The sequence below is a fragment of the Ornithorhynchus anatinus genome, chromosome X3, assembly GCF_004115215.2.
Source record: "Ornithorhynchus anatinus isolate Pmale09 chromosome X3, mOrnAna1.pri.v4, whole genome shotgun sequence".
Classification (NCBI taxonomy): domain Eukaryota; kingdom Metazoa; phylum Chordata; class Mammalia; order Monotremata; family Ornithorhynchidae; genus Ornithorhynchus; species Ornithorhynchus anatinus.
The window spans coordinates 24780991-24801577 of record NC_041751.1 but is presented as its reverse complement, the minus strand read 5'-3'; the positions used below and the strand labels follow the sequence as shown (position 1 = coordinate 24801577).

Below are 20587 nucleotides of genomic sequence, written 5' to 3'. Positions count from 1 at the left end.
CAAATACCATAAAATAATTAACTTCTGAGTTCTGGAAGGCAGCTTGGGTTGGAATTCTAAATCCAGGCATATGATTTGTCAAATGTTCTCAGACTATTGCTGCCTACATTTGAGGCTGTGTGATCTTGGGTATGTTGCTTAACCTTTCTGCGTTTTTGTGACTCCATCTGTAAAAGAGAGGTCTGCACACAGTAAGCGCTCAATAAGTATGATTGAATTAATGGAAATATCATAGTGCTTATAAGGACATTCCCTGAAAGTACATTAACTCAGCAATTCAGAAATACTACAGAGGGACAGCATTAGCTACCTAAACGCAAATAATGGGGTGAGAGTTATATAGTGACTTTAGGAAGGTGTTCATTGAAGCCATTTTTCTTGTGAAACAACTTCAATAAGCTCATCAATGATACAGGTATTTATCCTGTTTGGGTCTAAGTCTGTGGATCCTAGGGAATCGAGTAGTATTTAAGTACTTACTATGTGCAGAACAGTGTTCTAAACACTGGGAAAGAGTGTACAACTGGGAATTAGACATGGACCCTCTCCCTTGAGGGACTCACAATCTGTGAATACCTGCCTTCTGTGTACAGTCCCCAAAGAATCCTGCGGTTAAAAAACAATAAATCTGATATTTCTAGTCACCTAACCCCCAAACCAACACTTCTGTTTAATATTTTGCTTTATAAAGAAAAAAACACTATTGAACTGAGGTTTTGAAAAAGAAATTAAATTCAGGAGGCATTCATAGAAAAGCTCTGAGGGACACAATAATAGCATTTTATAACCCATCAACCTTTTCTCTTTATAACATGATCAGTAAAAACTTCAGTTAATGATTTCCAGGATTTGGGGAGGCACTTCTTGTTGGTGATGGAAATGGATAATAATAATATTTGTTAAGCACTTACTATTTGCCAAGCACTGTTCTAAGCACTGGGTTACATATGTTAATCAGGTTGGACACAGTCCCTTGTCCCACATTGGGCTCACAATCTTAACCCCCATTTTGCATATGAGGGAACCGAGGCACAGAGAAGTGAAGTGACTTGCCCAAGATCACACTGCAGACATGTGGTGGAGTCAGGATTCGAACCCAGATCCTTCTGACTCCCAGGCCCGGGCCCTATTCAGTAAGCCAAGCTGCTTCTCAGTGGTTAACATTGAGGTACCCCTGACAAGGAAGTTTCTAGGGGAGCCAGCTCTCCAAGGAAGGGATGGGATTCATTGTATGTAAGGAACAGAGAGAATAGCTGAGACAATAGGGAAATAGATTTGCCGGCACCAGTTGGAAATTGACCAGACTCCCTGCCAGGATGAAGGTGGAGTTGACCACCTATTAGCTCACCAGTGCCCTTGCATAGCAACCAGACGTGTTCAGTGGAAAAGATGGCAGCGTAGCTAGAAGTGCGTTTGGTGCCGGCGCATACTGAGCCTGTGCAGTGGACAATAGAGTGGGCAAGTGTCCTTGCTCCTGGAGTCTGTTCATCTGTCCCTCCTCTACTCCCTCTAGTGTGTATGCATGCACTGGGGTCTTTTGGTCTTTGGGTCTTTCAGTAGAAAGGGGAGCCCTGCCAAGGAGCTGGGGGGCCACGGAAAACCCAGGCGGTAAACTCAGCTGTATTCAATCAGTTAATTGTATGTATTGAGCACTTACTGTGTGGAGAGCACCGTTTTAAGCTCTTGGGAGAGTAAAATATAACAGAGTTGGTAGACAGGTTCCCTGCCATGAATGACCTTACGCTCACATTGATTGCTACTTGTTTCCAGCACAGCTTGCAGTCAAGCTCACAGTCTAAGTAGGAGGGAGAATGGGCGTTTAATAAATGAAATAAAGAATAAATACCAATTGAAAACCAGAGTTCATGTAACACTGTGTACATGAGTGCTAATGATAGCTCTTGAGAAGACCCGATATAAGGTAGGGGTGAATTCATTGGGCAAAACTTCCTTGATTTTAGTGGATTTTAGGATTCCTTTAAAGCCGGATTAAACTGTGATCTGGCGGATGTGATCTGGTGGATTTGAAGAAGGAAGGAGTTTTGTTATTGTTCTGGTTTGGTTTATGGTATTTAAGTGCTTACCATGTGCCAGTCACTGTACTAAGTGCTGGGGCAGATACAAAGAAATCAGGTTGGACACTCAGTCCATGCCCCCTGTGGGGCTCGCAGTCTTAATCCCCATTTTACAGATGAGGTGATTGGGGCACAGAGAAGTTGAATGACTTGCCCAGTGTCACACAGCAAACCGGTGGTGGAGCTGGGATTAGAACCCAGATCCATCTGATTTCCAGGCCCAGGATGTGTCCACTAGGCCACGCTGCAGCTCTGGAAGGGGGAGGGCTGCACCGGAGGCAGGCAAGTCAAGTGGGAGGCACTGTAAAGCCTCTCTTGGGAGAAGAGAAGATTACAGACTGGAAGGCAGTGGGTGAAGAGAGCTGGTGGAGAGCCTTGAAACTAATGGTTAGGAGTTTCTGCTTAATGCAGAGGTAAATAGGTACCCTGAGGTGATTTTTTTGTTGTTGTTTCAAGGTATTAAGCACTTACTATGTGCCAAGCACTGTACCAAGCACTGGGGTAGATACAAGCTAATGAGGTTGGACAGAGTCCCTGCCCCACATGGGGTTTACAGTCTTAATCCCCATTTTACAGATGAGGAAAGTGAGGCACAGAGAAGTTAAGTGACTTTCCCAATAGGCATGTCAGTCCCATTTTTATTTTAGCTTAACTTGCTCAATTAATCATCCTGACCTCTTTTGGGATCTTTATTTCCTCTCACCAGATCCTTGCTTTCCTCCAACCCAGCCTTCCATTTGGCCAACTCTGTTGTACTCTCCTAATCACTTAGTGCAGTGCTCTGCACACAGGAAGCTCTCAAAAAATACCATTGATTGAGAGTAGCCACTTAATTTGTAAATGAGTTCTAGATTGGGGGATAAAAAAAGAGGAGGAGGGTTGATTAAGTGACCTTGTGTAGGAAGCACTGATGAACAGGCATAACATGCAAATTAAATACACTACAGGCGTTGTGAAAGCACAGCATAGAAGTCTTGAACTGTAAAAATTCTGGACATTTACCCTCCCAGTCTTGAGACCAGAGACTCCACTCTGATTCTAGAGACGTCGGTCAAAATCCAGAGAGAAAGCAACAGCTACCACACAGGCACAGTATCAAAACTTCTTATTCAGTCATATTTTTCGAGCGCTTACGGTGTGCAGAGCATTGAACTGAGCGCTTGGAAAGTACAATTCAGCAACAAATAAAGATAATCCCTACCCAACGGGTTTACAGTCTAGAAGAATAATTATGGTATTTGCTTACCTTGTGCTGGGCACTGTACTAAGTGGATACAAGCAAATTGGGTTGGACACAGTCCCTGTCCCACATGGGACTCACAGTCTCAAACCCCATTTTACAGATGAGGGAACTGAGGCACAAAGAAGTGAAGTGACTTGCCTAAGGTCACACAGCAGACAAATGACAGATCCGGGATTAGAACCCACAACCTTCTTGACTCCCAGGCCCGTGTTCAATCCACAGAGCCATGCTGCTTCTGCTGCTTATAAAGTCCATATGAAGATTGGTCTAGTTCCATCACATTTTAAAGTAGTGAAGTGTCATTTTAACCTGGTAATGATACACTGATTGCACAGCATATCCTAAATAGGCACTATTTAATTACTGTGGGCAATTTACTGGTATTTTCCACAGGGAGTTTTTAAAAGATTGAGTTGCCTTTGATAAAAGTAATGCAACATAAATAAGAACTCAGGATCATGTCCTCTGCTTTTTTAGCAAGCTTTAATATGCCTAGACTTTTTAGGTAGCTAGCCAAGAACAAGCAATCGAGTCACTTTTTAACAGTATATTGGTTTAGTGTCATTTTGCTGGTACCTTAGGAATCTGGTAAATTATATAACCGTCAGTAAAAAAAAAAATACTGTACTACCCCAGAATTAGTACTTAGGTGTTTTTGTTCCATTCTCTTTCTGTAGTTGTTGATGTCCCCTTCCTCCTCCAGCAGGTATCTTGTTTCTTGCTTGCTTTTTGTCTTGTATTTTTAATTTCCTATTCAATCCGTAAGTTGTATTTACTGAGCATTTACTATGTGCAGAGCACTGTACTAAGTGCTTGGCAGAGTACGATATTCATCTATTTCCTGTCTCCAGAGCCATTCCTTGCAGCCTCTCTTGATTCCTTGATTCAATGCTTCTATATTGTACTCTCCCAAGTCCTTAGTACAGTGCTCTGCACACTGTAAGTGCTCAATAAATAAGATTGATTCCATCAGCTTATTTGAACTAGGTCCAAAAACACAAATGTCATCATTTTTGAAAGGATTGTATCCACCGTCATTTGCGTTTTTGACATCCATTCTGATGCTTTATGAACTTGCCATCTTATACCCATAGTATCTCTACATGCCTAACTTGCCCTCTAGAGAAACTTTCTTACATGAATTTATGCCAAACCTTCTTGAGCCTGCTGATATTTTCAGCCTGCACAATTCTTACACCCATAGCATGCCGACGTGCTTAACTTGCTCTCTAGTGAACCTTTCTTCCATTAATTTATCCAAACCCTTCTTGAACCTACTGACATTTTCAGCCTGCACAATGTCCTGTGGTAATGATCCCCATGTGTCTGCCACCTGCTTCATGAAGTGTTTCCTTGTGTTTGTTTTGAACCTACCATCCTCAAGCTGCAGTGGGTGTCATCTCATCCTCATGTTGCAGGATTTCCTGAAAAGCAGTTCTGAGGTCGTCCTATCCACATCTTGCATTATTTTGTCAACTTCAATCATGTCCTCTCTCAACCTTTGTCTTTCCTGAATGAAGAGTCCCAAAGTTTTCAGTGTATCTACTATAGAAGCTGATCCATCCCTTTAATCATCTCATTTTTGAGGGGTTTTTATTATCATTATTATTAGTCCCAGCAGTTTGGAAGGGTGTATTTGTTCTGCAATTGCCTGTTTTTCACAGTTCTAATATTCTGGCAGCCCTGAAAAACTAACCTTTCCAATCAAAATATGGGAGAATTAAGCACAATGTATATTAATGTAAGGTGAATAATAATCAGTCTGATAATATAAAGACTAAATATTGCGGTCAGAACTGTTTAGTCATTATCTTGTAGATAATATAAAAAAATATCTTGATGCATCTTGGAATTAGGACTAAAAATCTAACATTTGTTTTTTGATCTGAATATACTTGTGGGAAAAATAGATATGAAGAGGAAAATAGTTTTCAAAAAGTGCTTTTAATCATATTATTGAACTAACTTATGGACTTATGGAGATTATAAAGGAGGCTTGGGGATTAATTAAGCCCAATGTGTCTTCTTATCCTGGGTAGTACTGTGGACTATGACCAGACAAAAATAAAGGTGCAAGACACTTTTGGATCCAGAATGTAGGTTTCCTTGTACACTGTCACTCCACTCTAGCTGTTTTTCAGCCTGGCTGCCCCAGGGAGCAGGTTCTAGAGGACTGCACTTTTTTGCCCTAGTTATGTGGGCCCTGACCTGTCCACACATACCAGTACCTAAATCAGCCTTACTGGGCACTAAAAAAAGCAAGAGTCATTGCCACCTTCTATATTCATCTACTCTGATGGCATCATTGCCTTTCTTTCATTTTGTAAATGAAGCAGATAAGCAGGAGGTCTGGACTTTGGGCCAGAGATTGGGAGGAAGGGGGTGATTGTTTTTTGAAAGGCTTTTAAGCAATTTCTATGAAGCAGTTTGTCATTAATCTCAAGATTCTGATTGGGCCTAAACAAAATTCAGAAAATGCAGTGCTTAAGCAGATATTTCTTCCCTGGTAATTAGAAATTTCCAAATGGCAAAATCCCCTTCTCAGAACAACTACTTGAAGTCAGCTGTCTAAATAAATAAATGATCGATGAGCTATTTCAGAGCATTTTAAGAGGACTAGAGTGAAACCCAGTTTTCCTAAGAATGTGAATTTTTAGTAAGAGAGTGACAACTCTTTCACAACCTAACAGATAACCAAAAGAGGGGAACCAAGGAATGGTAGAGAATGGAATGTATCTTCAATGGTTAGTCAGGAAGTTTTGAGAGCTTGGATACCTGGGGTCATTAAATGTACATGGATGAAGTTGTTTTTACCATGCTTTGGGGAAGGTAAATGGGCATTTCATATGTGTCGCCCGGAGTTGTGGTGAGGTGGAACTTTAACAATGAGTGGAAAATAGCCAAGGCCACCTAAGGGATGTCTACACGTCTAAACTAAGGCTATAAAGGTTCTTCCTAAGATTTTTTTTTCCAAAGAAAAAGCTATCTTTCTCGGATGGACTGAGTTCAAGGCCTGCCTGAAGGCAGAGAGGTGAATCCCTCAAGATCTTGTCTAGCTCTAGAATTCTCTTTTCTCAATGATTATTTCTAGCTTTTTAGTGTAAACTATCTGCCATATCATAATGATATTTGGTAAGCATATTTGGTGCTGGAGTAGATTCAAGTTAATTACCCCACTTTGGGGCTCACAGATGAAGCGGGAGGGAGGACAGGCATCAAATCCTCATTTTGCAGATGAGGAAGCTGAGGCACAGAGCTGTTAAGAGAGTGGTCCAAGGTCACCCAGCAGACAGCTGGCAGAGCCGGGATTAGAACCCACATCCTCTTTTGTCCAGACCCTGGTTCTTTCCACTAGGCCATGCTGCTCCCCTGTTGCTTTGTAATCACCCTTTTTTCCTTGCTGTTTGCCTGACCTCTAGTGGATACTTCCAGGGGGTTTTCTTTCATTTGTGGCTATGTCAAAGGGCCTATCCTCCACTGCTCCCAAGATTAATAGTATTAGTATTTGAGTGACCACTGGATGCAGTACACTGCCCTAAGAGCAAGGAAGGTATATGTTCCCTGCCCAAAGGGAGCTGATACTCCAACGGGTGGCGTGTTTCCATGTCTCAGTTAAGATTTAGGAATCTTTACTATGACCCAGAGATACATTGACGGTGTATCTCATTGTTGCCAGTGCTGAACATGGAACGTAATACAGCTTGAGGAAGCTGAGAATGGAAAATTAGGGGAAAGGGAAGGTGTATTTCATCCCACACAGAGTTCACCTGGGGCGAATGGAGGCCTGCCCTAAATTCAGTTTCTCACATTTCCCCTATCTCAGTCACATTTCTAAAGCAATAAAGTTGGACACGGTGATTAATCATCATGTAGAAAACCAGCAACAATGGGAAGTATTTGTAGAATATTCACTTTTGATAGCCACATGTATTTGTCTCTCCCTGTATTTGCTAAAGTGTAAGGGACTATTAAGGTAGCTTTAGGGCTTCTTAGATAGATTTTTGCTTATGAAGGTGTTTGTGAATGGGTTGGATTCAGACCTCCTAAACGGTTCAATTTTTGTGTCTAGTAAAATTAGCTGTCTTTAAATATTTCCCTGATTCAAGGCTTAACCAGTCTTTGTGTCAGGGTTTTCTTTCACATATTCTCTCTCTCCAGTCTGCAAAGTGCTCATGAGCTGACCAGCTTAGAAGGGGTCTTCTCTTCCTGTTGTTTCAGGGAAAATAGAGAAAGTCAGACCTCCTCCATCCCCCACCACAGAAGGTCCCAGCTCACAGCCTGATTTACTGCTTGAAGAGGCTGCCGGATCCCAGCGGCCCAAGAATCTGATGCAGACCCTCATGGAAGATTATGAGACACACAAAACTAAAAGGCGCGAGAGAATGGATGATAGCAGTGTAAGTTTTTCCTTTCCTTTCACTTCTCAGAGGCCAACACCCAATGCTGTATAGTGTGAGAGATGTAGCCAAGGTAGCCCAGCTTGGATTCTGGTCCAGTTTTAAGGTCCCAAAGGTGACTTGAACAGATATGATTGGGAATGATAACTTGGTTTTTTCATTTGGGGTTTTTTTTGGAGGGGTGGCAGTGGGGATTTGGGGTTTTTTGTTTCTTTAAAAAAAAATCACAGCCAAAGAATCAAGTGCTGCAGGATGTATGCCCTTTTTAAATCTACTGCAGTACCAGACCCGGGCCAACACTAGTTGGAGAGACAGCCATAAGCTTGTTTTAGGTGTTTTGTGCGGTCAGAGGTAGAGAGAGGACAGGACGGAGAAAGAAATATGAGCCCTGAGGTTACCAGAAACTTCTGATTCTGCTTCTGACGACTCCTTGACTTTCTTCAGGCTTCGTCCCTTCTCAGATGGGAGCATTAATGGCAGTGTTATGGTTACAGAAAGTAAAGGATTGGAGTGGAGAGCTCTTGGAAGAAGAGCAACATTCAGTACTGCAAGCGACCTAGCATGCTACAGTCTTTGATCCTGGTAGAAGAGTTATTAAAGATGAAAACCCACCAGCTGTATATGGAAGCTTGGAATTAGCATTTATTTCTATAATCAATATTTGTGACTATCTGACTTGGTCACATCCCTGGCATCTAGTTAGAGGCATGTACTTTTGTGACTGGGCTCAGTTCAGTAAATTCACAGCTGGTTTGTTGAGCACATATGGAATGGATATATTTCACCCGAAAAAACCAAGGGTTTTGAACACAGGTGTCATCAGAGGAACTGGGGGAAAAATCATGTTGCTATATTGTTTCCCAGACTTCTGTCCATTATTACAAATATTTGGGAGATAATTGGTTTCAATAGTTTGGCTTAATTCCACTGTAATCCACTGCTGTTGATTGCCTATTTATTAAAATTAGTGAGGCTTTGAATCTTTGTAAATTGATTCAGATGCCCCCAGGTCTGCCGCGGTGTGAAATGAGTTTCTTGCTCTATCAATCATCCGTAAGGGTTTCTCTGTTTTTCTTTGTTACTGGACCTTTCCTGCATGAGAACTCCTTTGACCAGATTCTTTATTCAACTGGGGTCTAGCTCCACGTTACATGAATTACCCAAATCATAGGACTCAAAGGGAACTATCCAGGGCATTGATGACCCAATAGGATCTTTTTGCCTTAGAGAACACCAGAAGCTCCTGAGAAACTGTTAGTAGAGTTTTTTTGGAAGTTGTAACCACTTTAGAGCCAATTTCTACTAGCCACCTATTTCCCCTCATTTTTTTAAGCAGGGGTAACCAGGTGTCACATTTACACTATATCTTTTTATGGGGTACAATAATAAATTCAGTCACTGTTCCTTGTACAGTGTGAAAATTCATCAACTATGTCACAAATATGGATTGTATACCTTTCTACTTGGAAATGCGCATGTGGGGGTTATGTTCCTGACAAACTCTGGTTTGAGGAAAACTCCCTCTCTAGTAGAAACAGAGAAGCAGCATGGTCTAGTGCTTAGACCACTGGGCCCTAATCCTGGCTTCACCACTTATCTGCTGTGTGACCTCAGGCAAGTCACTTAACTTCTCTGTGCCTTGGTTATCTCATCTGTAAAATGAGGATTAAAACTGGGAGCCCCTTGTGGGATAGGGACTGTGTCCAACCCGATATAGCTTGTATCTACCCCAGCGCTTAGAACAGTGTTTGACGCATAGTAAACAACAAATATTATTATTATTAGGGACACTTGACCTGGTGATTATGCCATCAGCTTATATATAACCCATTTCTTTTGACATTCCATTCTGTCCATGGAGACACATAGTATCACAAGAACATTCCCAAATTTCCTAACAGCATTCTATCCAAAATGCGTAGTGAATATCCATGTTGTGGAAGAATTGAATGTACCCACAATGGGGCAGTCACCACTAGTAACAAATTCTCAATCTTGGCTGTCCCTGCAGCTTTTTGGCACTAAAACTGTTGAGGCTGCCAACTAATTAGTACCAACTGTGTTCTGCTTTCACCTCTGATTTAAATGAACTCATTTGGAAGTTGCTTGCTTTAATTTACACTCTTCCCACAGCCATTCCAATTAAATATTGACCCCTTCCAAAGGCCAGGTAGACTTTCTTTCTTCCTTTTGCCTTTTCGCTCAGCAGACAAATGCTATGGAGTACGACAAAGAAGTAGGCCCTTCCAGAAGATTCTTGATCCCTCCTTTCCGTCAGCTTCACCTTAAATTGAATTAGAGATCAAACACTTTGTACTGAGTTTGGCATAGAGTTTAAGTGATGCTATTGGCAAAACAAAACTCCCTCGCTCCCTGTGCATTCAGTTTTAATTGCTGAACACAGGCGACTGAAAATGCTATCCAGTGACTTAAAATCTAGCATGCGATCAACAGGGAGGCAGGAAATTATCATTTTGGAGATCCAAACAAGACTAGTAGAGGTCAGCTTGCCCCAGGTTTGAGCAGACAAATTGGACTATTCAAGTGATGAGTGGCCTTTGCTGACTGAAATGGCAGCATACATCAAACAGTCCAGCATACTGAATAAGTCTTCGTCAAGTCTGTCTGGTCTCTGGTTTCCTTTTATCCATTGTGACCACATAGACTCATGGTAATGGAAGGACACTGGGGCTGTATGGTTATGCATTCTCTGTCACCCCAAGAGGGGAGACTGAAGCAGCCATTTCTAGGCCCAAGCTTCCTTCCATCAGCAGAAAATATTGTTTTCCTGATTAGCTTTCCTGGTGGAAAAAATGCTATCCATTCTCAGAAATCATTACCAGTTCTCGACCGGAGTGCTCCCCTCTTTCCCCCTCTTTAGAGATCTATTTTTCACCCTTCAGGAATGAGTTCAGAGATTTTACTTAGCCATTCACCTTCACTGACTAGCATTTTAATAGTGATGTTGGTCACCTTTCTTCCCATGTTCATCGTAGTAGAGAGAAAGTTGATTTTTAAAATGCCAATTCAGGAATTTGTTGACGGTAGCATTCTTGATGGCTGGTACAAGGCTTTACTACTGAAACTCAGTAGTGTTGGGGAACTCATTTCTTGCCCTTTAAATTCTTTCTCATATAACTTTACCATGCAAACTTACTGCAGTAGCTGAGTTTATTGGTGGTGGTTTAAAAGAAAAAAAGCCCTGGTACAGGTAGAGTTTTGGTTTTAAGATCCGTGGGAGACCTGCTTTTTCAGGCAGCTGTGAAGGAGGAAAATGTGAACTTGGAAGCCAGAAAGCACTGAGGAGATAAGGTTGTCCCTTGAAAAGGTAAAGTCTACCCTTGATATTGCCATCAAAAGAGATAGTTATGGTCATCAGGAGTTGTGTGTGTGTCTGTGTGTGTGTGTGCGCGGGGGGAGGTGGATGAGGGTACTGAAAGGTTCAGGATGGGGAGGTTCTCCTGCAAGGAAATAATTTGTTGTAAAATAGTGTACTCACTGGTATTTCCCAAACCTGCCCATTCTTTGATGGAATATTTGTTTGGGTTCTAGAATTCATTTTGTCCATTCAGAATGTCACTATTGTTCTTTCCATAAGTCTTTTGTTAGCAGCCAAGCATTTGGTCTGAGTTTGAATAATGTGGTATCACCAAAAGAATCCCCAATTCAAACCAGCCCTCTGACAAGAAATCTTCATGGAAAGAAAGTAGCATACAATGTGACTCATCCACGACAGACTCTAGCCACTTTGGTAACTTGAAGCTTTCCAGTGATGCTTTTCTCTCTGGTCACGTGGTGCAAGCAACTGCATATCTGACATTTTTTGTTTATTTCTCCTATTGTAGGAGTCCTGAGCTGATCCTAAAATGGGGGCTTATTTTGACCTATTCATTGCTTGTCCACACTAGAAGCTGACAGTTCCAGGTCATGCATATAGTACATTCAAATGGAATCCTCCTGATTTTGCTTTGCTTCTTTCAAAGCAAATTACACTGTGCGTTTGGGGAAAGAGGATCCAACCAGAGGAGAAGTTACTTGGCCTCAAGAATATCCAAAGCCTTAATTGTTGCCAACCACCCCTGGTGCCTTTTGTGGAGTAAATAAATTATGCAGGGAACTGGCTGGCTGTATATACAGTGTTTGAAACTACTTTTTAAAAACCACCCTCAAACATTATGGGGCTGTACCTGTTCTCATCTGAAGGTGGTTTTTAACTCTGACAAGTCTGTACCATGTACTAATGCTGGTCTTTTCCTTCTCTACCAGTACACCTGTAAATTACTGTCTAACAAGGTTACTTCTGAGGTACTTTTCAACTTGCTTGTCTTTGTTCCTCCTGCATGGTTACTCAAAGTGCATGCAACTGTGGCTTGCATTCTCATGCTGAATGTTGGGGCTACACGGAGTTCGGTCTGAATGGGAGGAAAATAGTTCATCTGTGCTTTTTTTTCCTTCCCTTCAGTGGAGTCTAGTAATATCTGGAGAGGATTGCTGTGGTGTGTTTGACAAGTTCAAAATCTGTGGTGCTGTGCAATGTAGTTTTTGAATATGCTCCTTAGTCTTCCCGATACTGCGTATTCGTATCATACCTAAAAAAAATACAAATGCATGAGCTGGTTGACCGTATCGAGTTTAATGAAGGGGTTAGTGCCTCTCTGCGTCACCAAGCCTCCCCAGTGTTAAATGAAATACCCTCTAGCAGGCCCTGCTAATGCTAGACCCTAACGGAGGTCAAGTAGGCGGCTGTTTGAAGGAAATTCCTGAAGTCTCTCTATTTTGGTTGTGACAAGTCCTAGCCAGCCTTTGCTTTTCCTGGTAATGGCACATTACAAGTGTGCTGGAGCATGTAGCAAGTACCTGAGTGGAGCTTGCCTTATACTTTGAACACCCTTTTTAAAGCATAAGACCCCTTTAGAAACTTTAAAAATTTTTTTTATATATACTAGAATTATTTTTCCCAGTATGGTATGGGGCTCCTTCTCTATACTGATGAAATGAAGTGCACTGTTTGTAAATCTCCAGGGTATACCATCCCTATTCCCCAGGTTTGGGGGTTTTTGTTTTTTTGTTCTTTTTTCCTTTGGTGGGAAGGTGGGAGGCATTAATAGCACCCACCTGCCAAGTCTCCAAAGAGGCAGATTTAATTTTGAAAAGAATTTTCTTTGTAGGAAATACCCATTTTTTGCCCTGAATCTGCAAGGGACAATCTAACCCTCATAGTCACAAAGGTAATTGCCTCATAATCCCACATTGGTAACCACCTGTCTGATAGGATTTTGACCATTTTCATCCCCACACCTGAAGGTCTCCCTTTGCTGCACATCCATTTACCAACTGCAGAATTCTGGGGACACACACACACATACACCCATCCCCCCACCCCACTACCACCACCTCCCCAGGCACCAAGGCACTGACACTCCATGGCAACAGCTGCCAATCAGATGGATTGTCGGGTCCATCAGAAAGACACAGTTACTGGGCCAAAAATTGCTATATATATAATTTCAAACCTTCAATACCTCTCAGCTAAACCTTATGACAAAACAACCTGCAGAAAAACCCACTTTTGCTTGAAAATGCAAATGTTTGCATCATAAAAAGCCATGTGGTTCAGGGGTTTTTGTTCAAATGAGGGTTGATTTTTGCCCCCATAGACATTTCCAGTGACTGTACTGCAATACTGAATTATTTGGAGTTTCTTCAAATAGCACACCTCACTACACCAGAGAGTTCTGCTGAGAATCCTTCTAAGACTTTCTAAGACTAAGACTAGGAAATTGTTGTGGTAGATTTTTAGCCCTGAGGTTTGTGGACTATGAAATGGACTCTAAATGCTATATTTCCCATATGTCTGTGTATTTCAAGGGAATTCTGGAGCTACTTCAGTAGAAAGCTGGTTATTTGAATGACTTTAGGCCTGAGGTTAATTCAGACTCTTGAAAAGTTTAGATAGCCAGAAAGAATTAAAAAAAAAAATGGCAGCCAGTAAAATTGTTCTCAGCCAAGTTTTCAATAGCATGGAGTACTCCACTCAAAATTAAGATGGAGCTCTAGATATACCCCCAAGTGGCTGAGAACACAGTTGTTTCTCAAGCAGAAAGCTTGTTTAATTATCTAAATTTTTTTTTTAATTTTCTGAGCTAGTCTCGGTTCAGGTAACTGACCCTTGGAATGACCAATGACTATACAATTGATCTTCCAGGCTGTTCTCCAAATCCTGCTCACAATGGTCTGAGTATTCCCATTGACTGTATTTTAATTCATATTTACCCAATTAGAAATCCCCTTTTTAGGGAGACTAGTTATTAAAGATGTGTTCCTATATGTTAAGGTTACCAAAAACCAAATATCTGAACATACTTCTAAAGGTTTTTCTTCGTATTACCACATCTGCTCAAAAACATATTCAGGGCATATATGAAATGAAAGCGAATTATGAAAATCTCTCCATTCAAACCAAGCTTCCTCTACATTAGTATCCTTAGGCCCTGAACAGTCATTCAGCATATACTTTCTTTTCCAAGGCTCTTCATTTAGGGAATTGCATCTCTCTTGAATTCTAATTGGAGCTGCCTCAAGTATGTACATACAGCATGGGTCATTTGAAAATTTAGCCCCCCCAAAAAACTTGATGAATCAACTGACATTGTAAAGTTTCGAAGTTACCATCTCTAAGCCAGGGGACCTAAGGAATCAGTCAGTCACTGGTATTTCTTGAGCACTTACTGTATTCAGAGCATTGTACTGAGCACTTTTTTTTTTTTTGGTATTTAAGTGCTTACTTTGTGCCAAGCACTGTTCTAAGCCCTGGGGTAGATACAAGGTAATCAGGTTGTCCCACGTGGGGCTCACTGTCTTAATCCCCATTTTACAGATGAGGTAACTGAGGCACAGAGAAGTTAAGTTATGAGAAGTTAAGTTATGGGAAGCAGTGTGGCTTGGTGGAAAAGAGCCTGGGCTTCGGAGTCAGAGGTCATGAGTTCGACTCCTGGCTCTGCACTGGCTCTGCCACTTGTCAGCTGTGTGACTGTGGGCCAGTTACTTCACTTCTCTGTGCCTCAGTTACCTCATCTGTAAAATGGGGATTAACTGTGAGCCTCACGTGGGACAACCTGATTACCCTGTATCTACCCCAGCGCTTAGAACAGTGCTCTGCACATAGTAAGTGCTTAACAAATACCAACATTATTATTAAGTGGCTTGCCCAAAATCACACGGCGGAGCCGGGATTAGAACCCACAACCTCTGACTCCCAAGCCCGTCCTCTTTCCACTAAGCTACGCTGCCTCTCTAACAAAGGGTAGAGTTGTAGACTTGCCCTCTAGGGACTTACATAGACCTACTTCATGGAGCTTGCAGTCTAGAGAGAGAGTTTACTATATTATTATTAAAGAACTACTCTCTCCCATCATCCCACTCCAGCAAGCATGGATGGTGGGAGGGAGATTGAAGACCAGAAAGGAGGATTAGGAACTGTGGGAAAATGACAGAGCGCAATGCTCAGCGACAAGATCTGCCCACCTCTAAAATTGACAGTGTGGGCAGAAATTTGCCACTGACCACCTGCCAGATGCCACAGGAATGCTGGGTGAGAATTAGATACTACATTCCTAAACAGAGGGTTGAAACCTCAGCACATTGTCGCTTTCATAATGATATTTAGTTGGGGAGGGTGGGACCAACATCTGATGGGCCTTTTACTTGGCTAGCTTGTCATTTCACATTACCGTGGTGCATGGGAAGGCTTACAATGGAGATTACAGTCCCAAGAACTAAAAGATCAGCCCATTTAGAAGAGCTGTTGTTTCTTAAGTGGTCAAATCTTGGGGGAAAAAAGAAAACATCATCACCCCCCCCCTTTTTTTTTTTAACATTTGAAAGATTCTCCAGGAGATTTGATTCTCCTTTCAAAACTGCTTTTGAATTTATTTGTAGAAATGACAAAACCATCAATCTTGCTTTTTCTCTTATCTCAGATATTTCTTTCCTTCAAAGCCAAGGCCAGCCCCTGAAGGAAAGAAAGAATAGCTATAATCCTTCACAGGAGCATATTATCTAGGGAGGTACTTTGGAATCTGGTCTCAGAACTATTTTGGGTATTGTCATGTAACCAAAAAGGATGCAAGTTAAAAGGGTTTTAGAATGTCTATTTCACTTACTGAGATTTATTTTAGTTACAGTAGCCTATCTACCTTATCTGAAATTGGCATAAAAGGACAAAAATGAATTTTCAAGGTTTCATCAGATTTCATTGCAATGTTAGGTAGCTTAAAACCTAGTAAAATGATGTGCCAGGGCAACAGTACATAAATTCTATTAATTGGACACTTGACTTGTGGAAAGAAACTACCGAACACCAAACCATTTTTAAGTACTTTGAAAAACATAATTTAAAGTTTTCTCTTAATATTTTCCCCTCTTCAATTTTCAGTGATTACAGATCACTTTTGTTTGTTCCTGATATTGTGGTGGAAGAAATTCCAATTTACTGAGACAGAAAATTAACCAAGCTTAAAAAAAATCTGACCGGTATTCTAATTGTTCAGGTTACTGACAGTCGTGGCCATCAGTTACATCAATAGTAGAGTGTTGATGAGCGTGAGGAGGGCTGTTGAAAATGGTGGCAGAGTGACAGATTTCTTTTGGATGTGTCCACAATGTGAAGACTATTTTGAGGAACCACATTTTGCTTCTGTTAAATGTTACTGACAATTAAATGATAATAATAATTATGGCATCTGTTAAATGCTTGCTCTGTGCCAGGCACTCTATTAAGCGCTGGAGTGGATACCAGCAAATCAGGTTGGACATGGTCCCTGTCCCATGTGGGACTCTCAGTCTCGATCCCAGTTTTACAGGTAATGTAACTGAGGCATAGAGAAGTGAAGTGACTTGCCCAAGGTCACAAAGTAGACAAGTGGCGGAGTCGGAATTAGAACCCGTGACCTTCTGACTCCCAGGCCCATAAAGCTTTGTCCCACTGATGAAGTATTCACGTCCTGTTAAACATGTGTTAAGAACCCCTTCCAATTTTCTAACCTTTTCATGGGATTCCTAACATTCCTGGTTCATAGCATCAAAAAAAGTTTACTATAGGAACCTTGATGGGGATATTATAGAGATATAAATTAAGGAGCAGTGTGGGAAGAACACAGGTCTAGGAGTCAGAGGACCTGGGTTTTAATCCCAGTTCTGCCACTTGCCTGCTGCGTGACCTTGGGCAAGTCACTTAACTTCTGTGCCTCAGTTTCCTCATCTGTAAAATGGGCATTAAATACTTCTTTTTCCCTCTGCCTCCAACTGTGATCCCCATGTGGAACAGGGACTATGTCCAACCTGGTTATCTTTTATTTGCTCCAGTGCTTACTACAGTACTTGGCACATAGTAACCGCTTAACAAGTACCACTGTCAATGTTATTTTCATTAGTTACAGGAAGGAGAGCGTGGACCTTCCTTCCTCCAGGCACACTGCCATCATCACCACCTCCCTTCCCATCTTGAGGCAGTCAGGTCTCAAACAGTATTCCAGCATCCATTTGAGCATTTTTTAAAAAATGTCCACAGAAAAAATATGGGTCATCTTGCTTCAGAGGATTGTCAACAAAGAGTGACTTTTTTTTTCCTCCCATTCCACGTCACCCAAAATAAGAATATTTGGTATTTTCTTTCCTTTTTATGAAATTTGATCTGGATCCCTCTCATGCACTGGCTTTCCCTGTATAGGCAGCCTGGAACCAATTTCCAAATCCAGTGATACCACTTGTTCAGTGCACTCTCTACTCCAAGAGGTCTTCCCTGATTAAGCTCTCCTTTTTCCGACTCCCTCTCCCTTCTGTGTCATCTTTGCACTTGGATCTGAGCCCTTTGAACACTTGGTATTCACCCCACTCTTAGCCCCACAGCCCATTATGTCGATATACACATGCATATATATCTCCTCCTCTAGACTGTAAGTTCCTTGTAGGCAGGGAACTTGTCTACCAACGTTATAGTATTATACTCTCCCAAGTGCCTAGTAGAGTGCTCTACAAACTAGAGTAAGTGCCCAATAAATGCCACTGACTGATTGATTACTCATTAGCTAATTGGGACCTCTCAGATTTGAGAACGTGTTTTTATTCATTGGTGCCAGCACAGGGAGGCTCACTACATAGTGACGTGCCCCCTACATCTGTATGTTTATATGTGAAAGCGAATGAGACAGAGTCTAATAGAAATGCCTATGCTGTTTTGCATTAAGCTTCTTGCATTCTTTTTTAATGCACTGATTGAATGTCTCTCCAGGTTTAACTCGTGTATTTCTTCATGCTTCAGTCTGGTTTTCTCAGCATTTCTTCTAATGGCCTTTGGCAGATTTCACTGGTTTGAGGGCCTCAGTTCAGTATCGTGCCTTTCCTTTTCACTGCGGGTGACGTAGCCAAGGCAAATAGTCACCTCTCCCTGCCTTCCTCCCCTTCTCCTTTCCCATTCACCTTCTCCTCAAACCCGCTTCTCCCCACTGTTGGCAGCAACTTGTTTTTAGGGACCTGCCTCTTATCAGTATTTGCATGTGTTTTGACCATTTCATGCTTTATAGCTACAGAAAATAATTGAAGTGTTGCCTTAAAAACGTGACTGGAGCTAACATCCGTGGAGCCAGGCACTGAGAATCACAAATGCAATTGTGCAGCAAGGGACACTCTTTTCATGCATACGATGTGAATGGGATGCTTACACATGAACTGCCTTATAACCACATCCGTGAAAACTGATAAAAAATGACTGTCGGCAGTGATATCATTGGACCTGAAGAACGGCACTATGTTGCCGGCTAGAATAGGTGGGCTGCTGAAGAAAAAGATCCGCTTTCTCATTCCTTAGTGTTTATCATCCAGAGTTCACCATCGGTTTATCGACGCAGCAGATTCCCCCAAATGACTGCAGTTTCTTTGGGATTCCATGATTCAAAGAGCAGTTCAACCATTACACATTGTGGCAATGTTGTCTGCCATAGTGGCATTTTCACATGCAGGCACATGCACAAACCCGCACACTGACACACACTCTCACAAAGAAACTATTTTTTATTCTCCCACCCAAGGGCGATTAACACCTTCTTCTTCCTCACCTTCTCCACTGACCCACAACTCCAGTCTTGCCTACCATGGTGATATATGATTTGAGTGATGACTCCAGAGTCAAAGCTGAATTGGCCAGACTCTTTGGGTCGCGTGCTTAGTACAGTGCTCTGCACACAGCAAGCGCTCAATAAATAGCATTGATTCATTGATTGCTGCCATGTTTTTAGCAATAAGACAGTTGAGAGGAGACAAACCTTTGACATCTCCCCTTCCCCCCCAAAAAAAAACCAACCAAAAACACACACACCAAGTCTCTGGAGAATAAGCAAAGGGACAGATGGATACCTGGATTCAAGTATTTTCAGAAAGAGATCACACAGTAAAGGGCTGTTGTTGTTTTTTTCTTTCTCTCTTCCTTCAGGTCCTTGAGGCAACTCGAGTGAATCGCCGGAAGAGCGCATTGGCACTGCGCTGGGAGGCTGGAATATATGCCAATCAGGAGGAGGATGAATAATCTCTACTCAACCAGAAGGCTTGTTTGGTGTTTTGAACATTAAGAACTCCCTTCCCCCCACCCCCATCCCCCCAAACAACCAAAAAGTTTAAAAAAAAAAAACCTAAGGAAAAGTAAGCATTTTAATGGAGTATTTATTGACGTGTACACAAGCTCAATGATCCTTTATATAGGCCAGAAATACTGAAGTATTCACTTATGGGCAAAGTTAAATTAAAAGACAACTTATCCACCCAACTCTCATGTGCCCAGGAGAGAAAATTAAAGGAGAACGGATTTCTGTGACTGTAAGAGGGCATTGGAAGTGGGCCCCACTCGAAAGAAACAGGTGTCACAAACGGACGTCAGCAACAGAAGCAGCAGTAGGCATGGTGCAACAAGTCAGCGTGAAGGTCAGAGGAGTTGGCAAAAAGTGGAAAGCCAAGCAAATCAAGCGCTTCCTTCTTACTGAACTTGCCTCTCCTGGAGACAAGGAAGAGTGAGCAGTCCGTGATGGGGCCCTATATAAAGAGTACACATTGTGCAGGAACAATTTAGCATGGCACAAAGTATTCCTTTGGATCTGCCAACAGCTGCTTCGCCTTCATCCCAGTGCTCCGTTAGACTCGTCACAAGTATCCCAGTTGACTCTAGCTAGCTGTAGAATAGAAGGGTTCTTTTTTAATGTTTGCAGGGAGGAAGGGGAAGGCCTCCTTTCTTTTAATTAAAATAAAACAATTTTACCTGGGGGCCATTACCACAAATGTACAATCCATACTTTAATCGGTTTATTTAGTCAAGTATCCCTGCCGTTACAAACCCAATTTGTCCTAGATTAGGAGATTGAAGAGATGGGGAAAGGCCAAGCCAAATGGATTGCTTTAGTTTTAGGATCCTGTCTGCTTGTAGTATTAACTGCTTTCCAGTTCCTCAGAACATATTTACGTAACTAAGTTTCTTAATATGAAAATCTGTATTTAGTGGGCAATGGCTATTTTTATGATGGGGAGGGGTTCATTCATATATACAAATCTATTCACATTGAACTTCTTAGTTCTGAAAGTTAGGGGGAAGGGGGAGACAATTTAATTTTCAGTGAGGCAATAATTGAGACAAAGACTGACTCTTTAGAAAGATGTAAGAAGTAAGAGCAAAGTGGTTATGTGTACATTTTATATGGTAAAATAGGTTTTGGAGGAAGTACGGAAACAGAAGGCTTTGGGTTCTTGGAAAATGAAATAATTCAAGAAAGACAGAGTAGGTGGAGAGGGGCAGGGAGAGAAGGAGAAAGAAGAATGGAGGCGGAGGAAGATTA

The 20587-nt window shown here is 41.8% G+C and overlaps 1 protein-coding gene across 2 annotated transcripts in view; it reads left to right on the top strand.

Moving 5' to 3' along the window:
* The window catches only part of PALM2AKAP2 (PALM2-AKAP2 fusion), a gene marked incomplete at its 5' end in the record, with an annotated part of 366273 nt that extends 346980 nt beyond the window's left edge, over positions 1–19293 (top strand). For both annotated transcript variants that reach the window (NM_001370841.1, NM_001204205.2), the window contains 2 exons: positions 7537–7715; positions 19201–19293. In NM_001370841.1, coding sequence (NP_001357770.1) covers positions 7537–7715; positions 19201–19293 — 272 coding nt within the window. The remainder of the gene's footprint in view (positions 1–7536; positions 7716–19200) is intronic.
* Positions 19294–20587: the final 1294 nt, after the last annotated feature.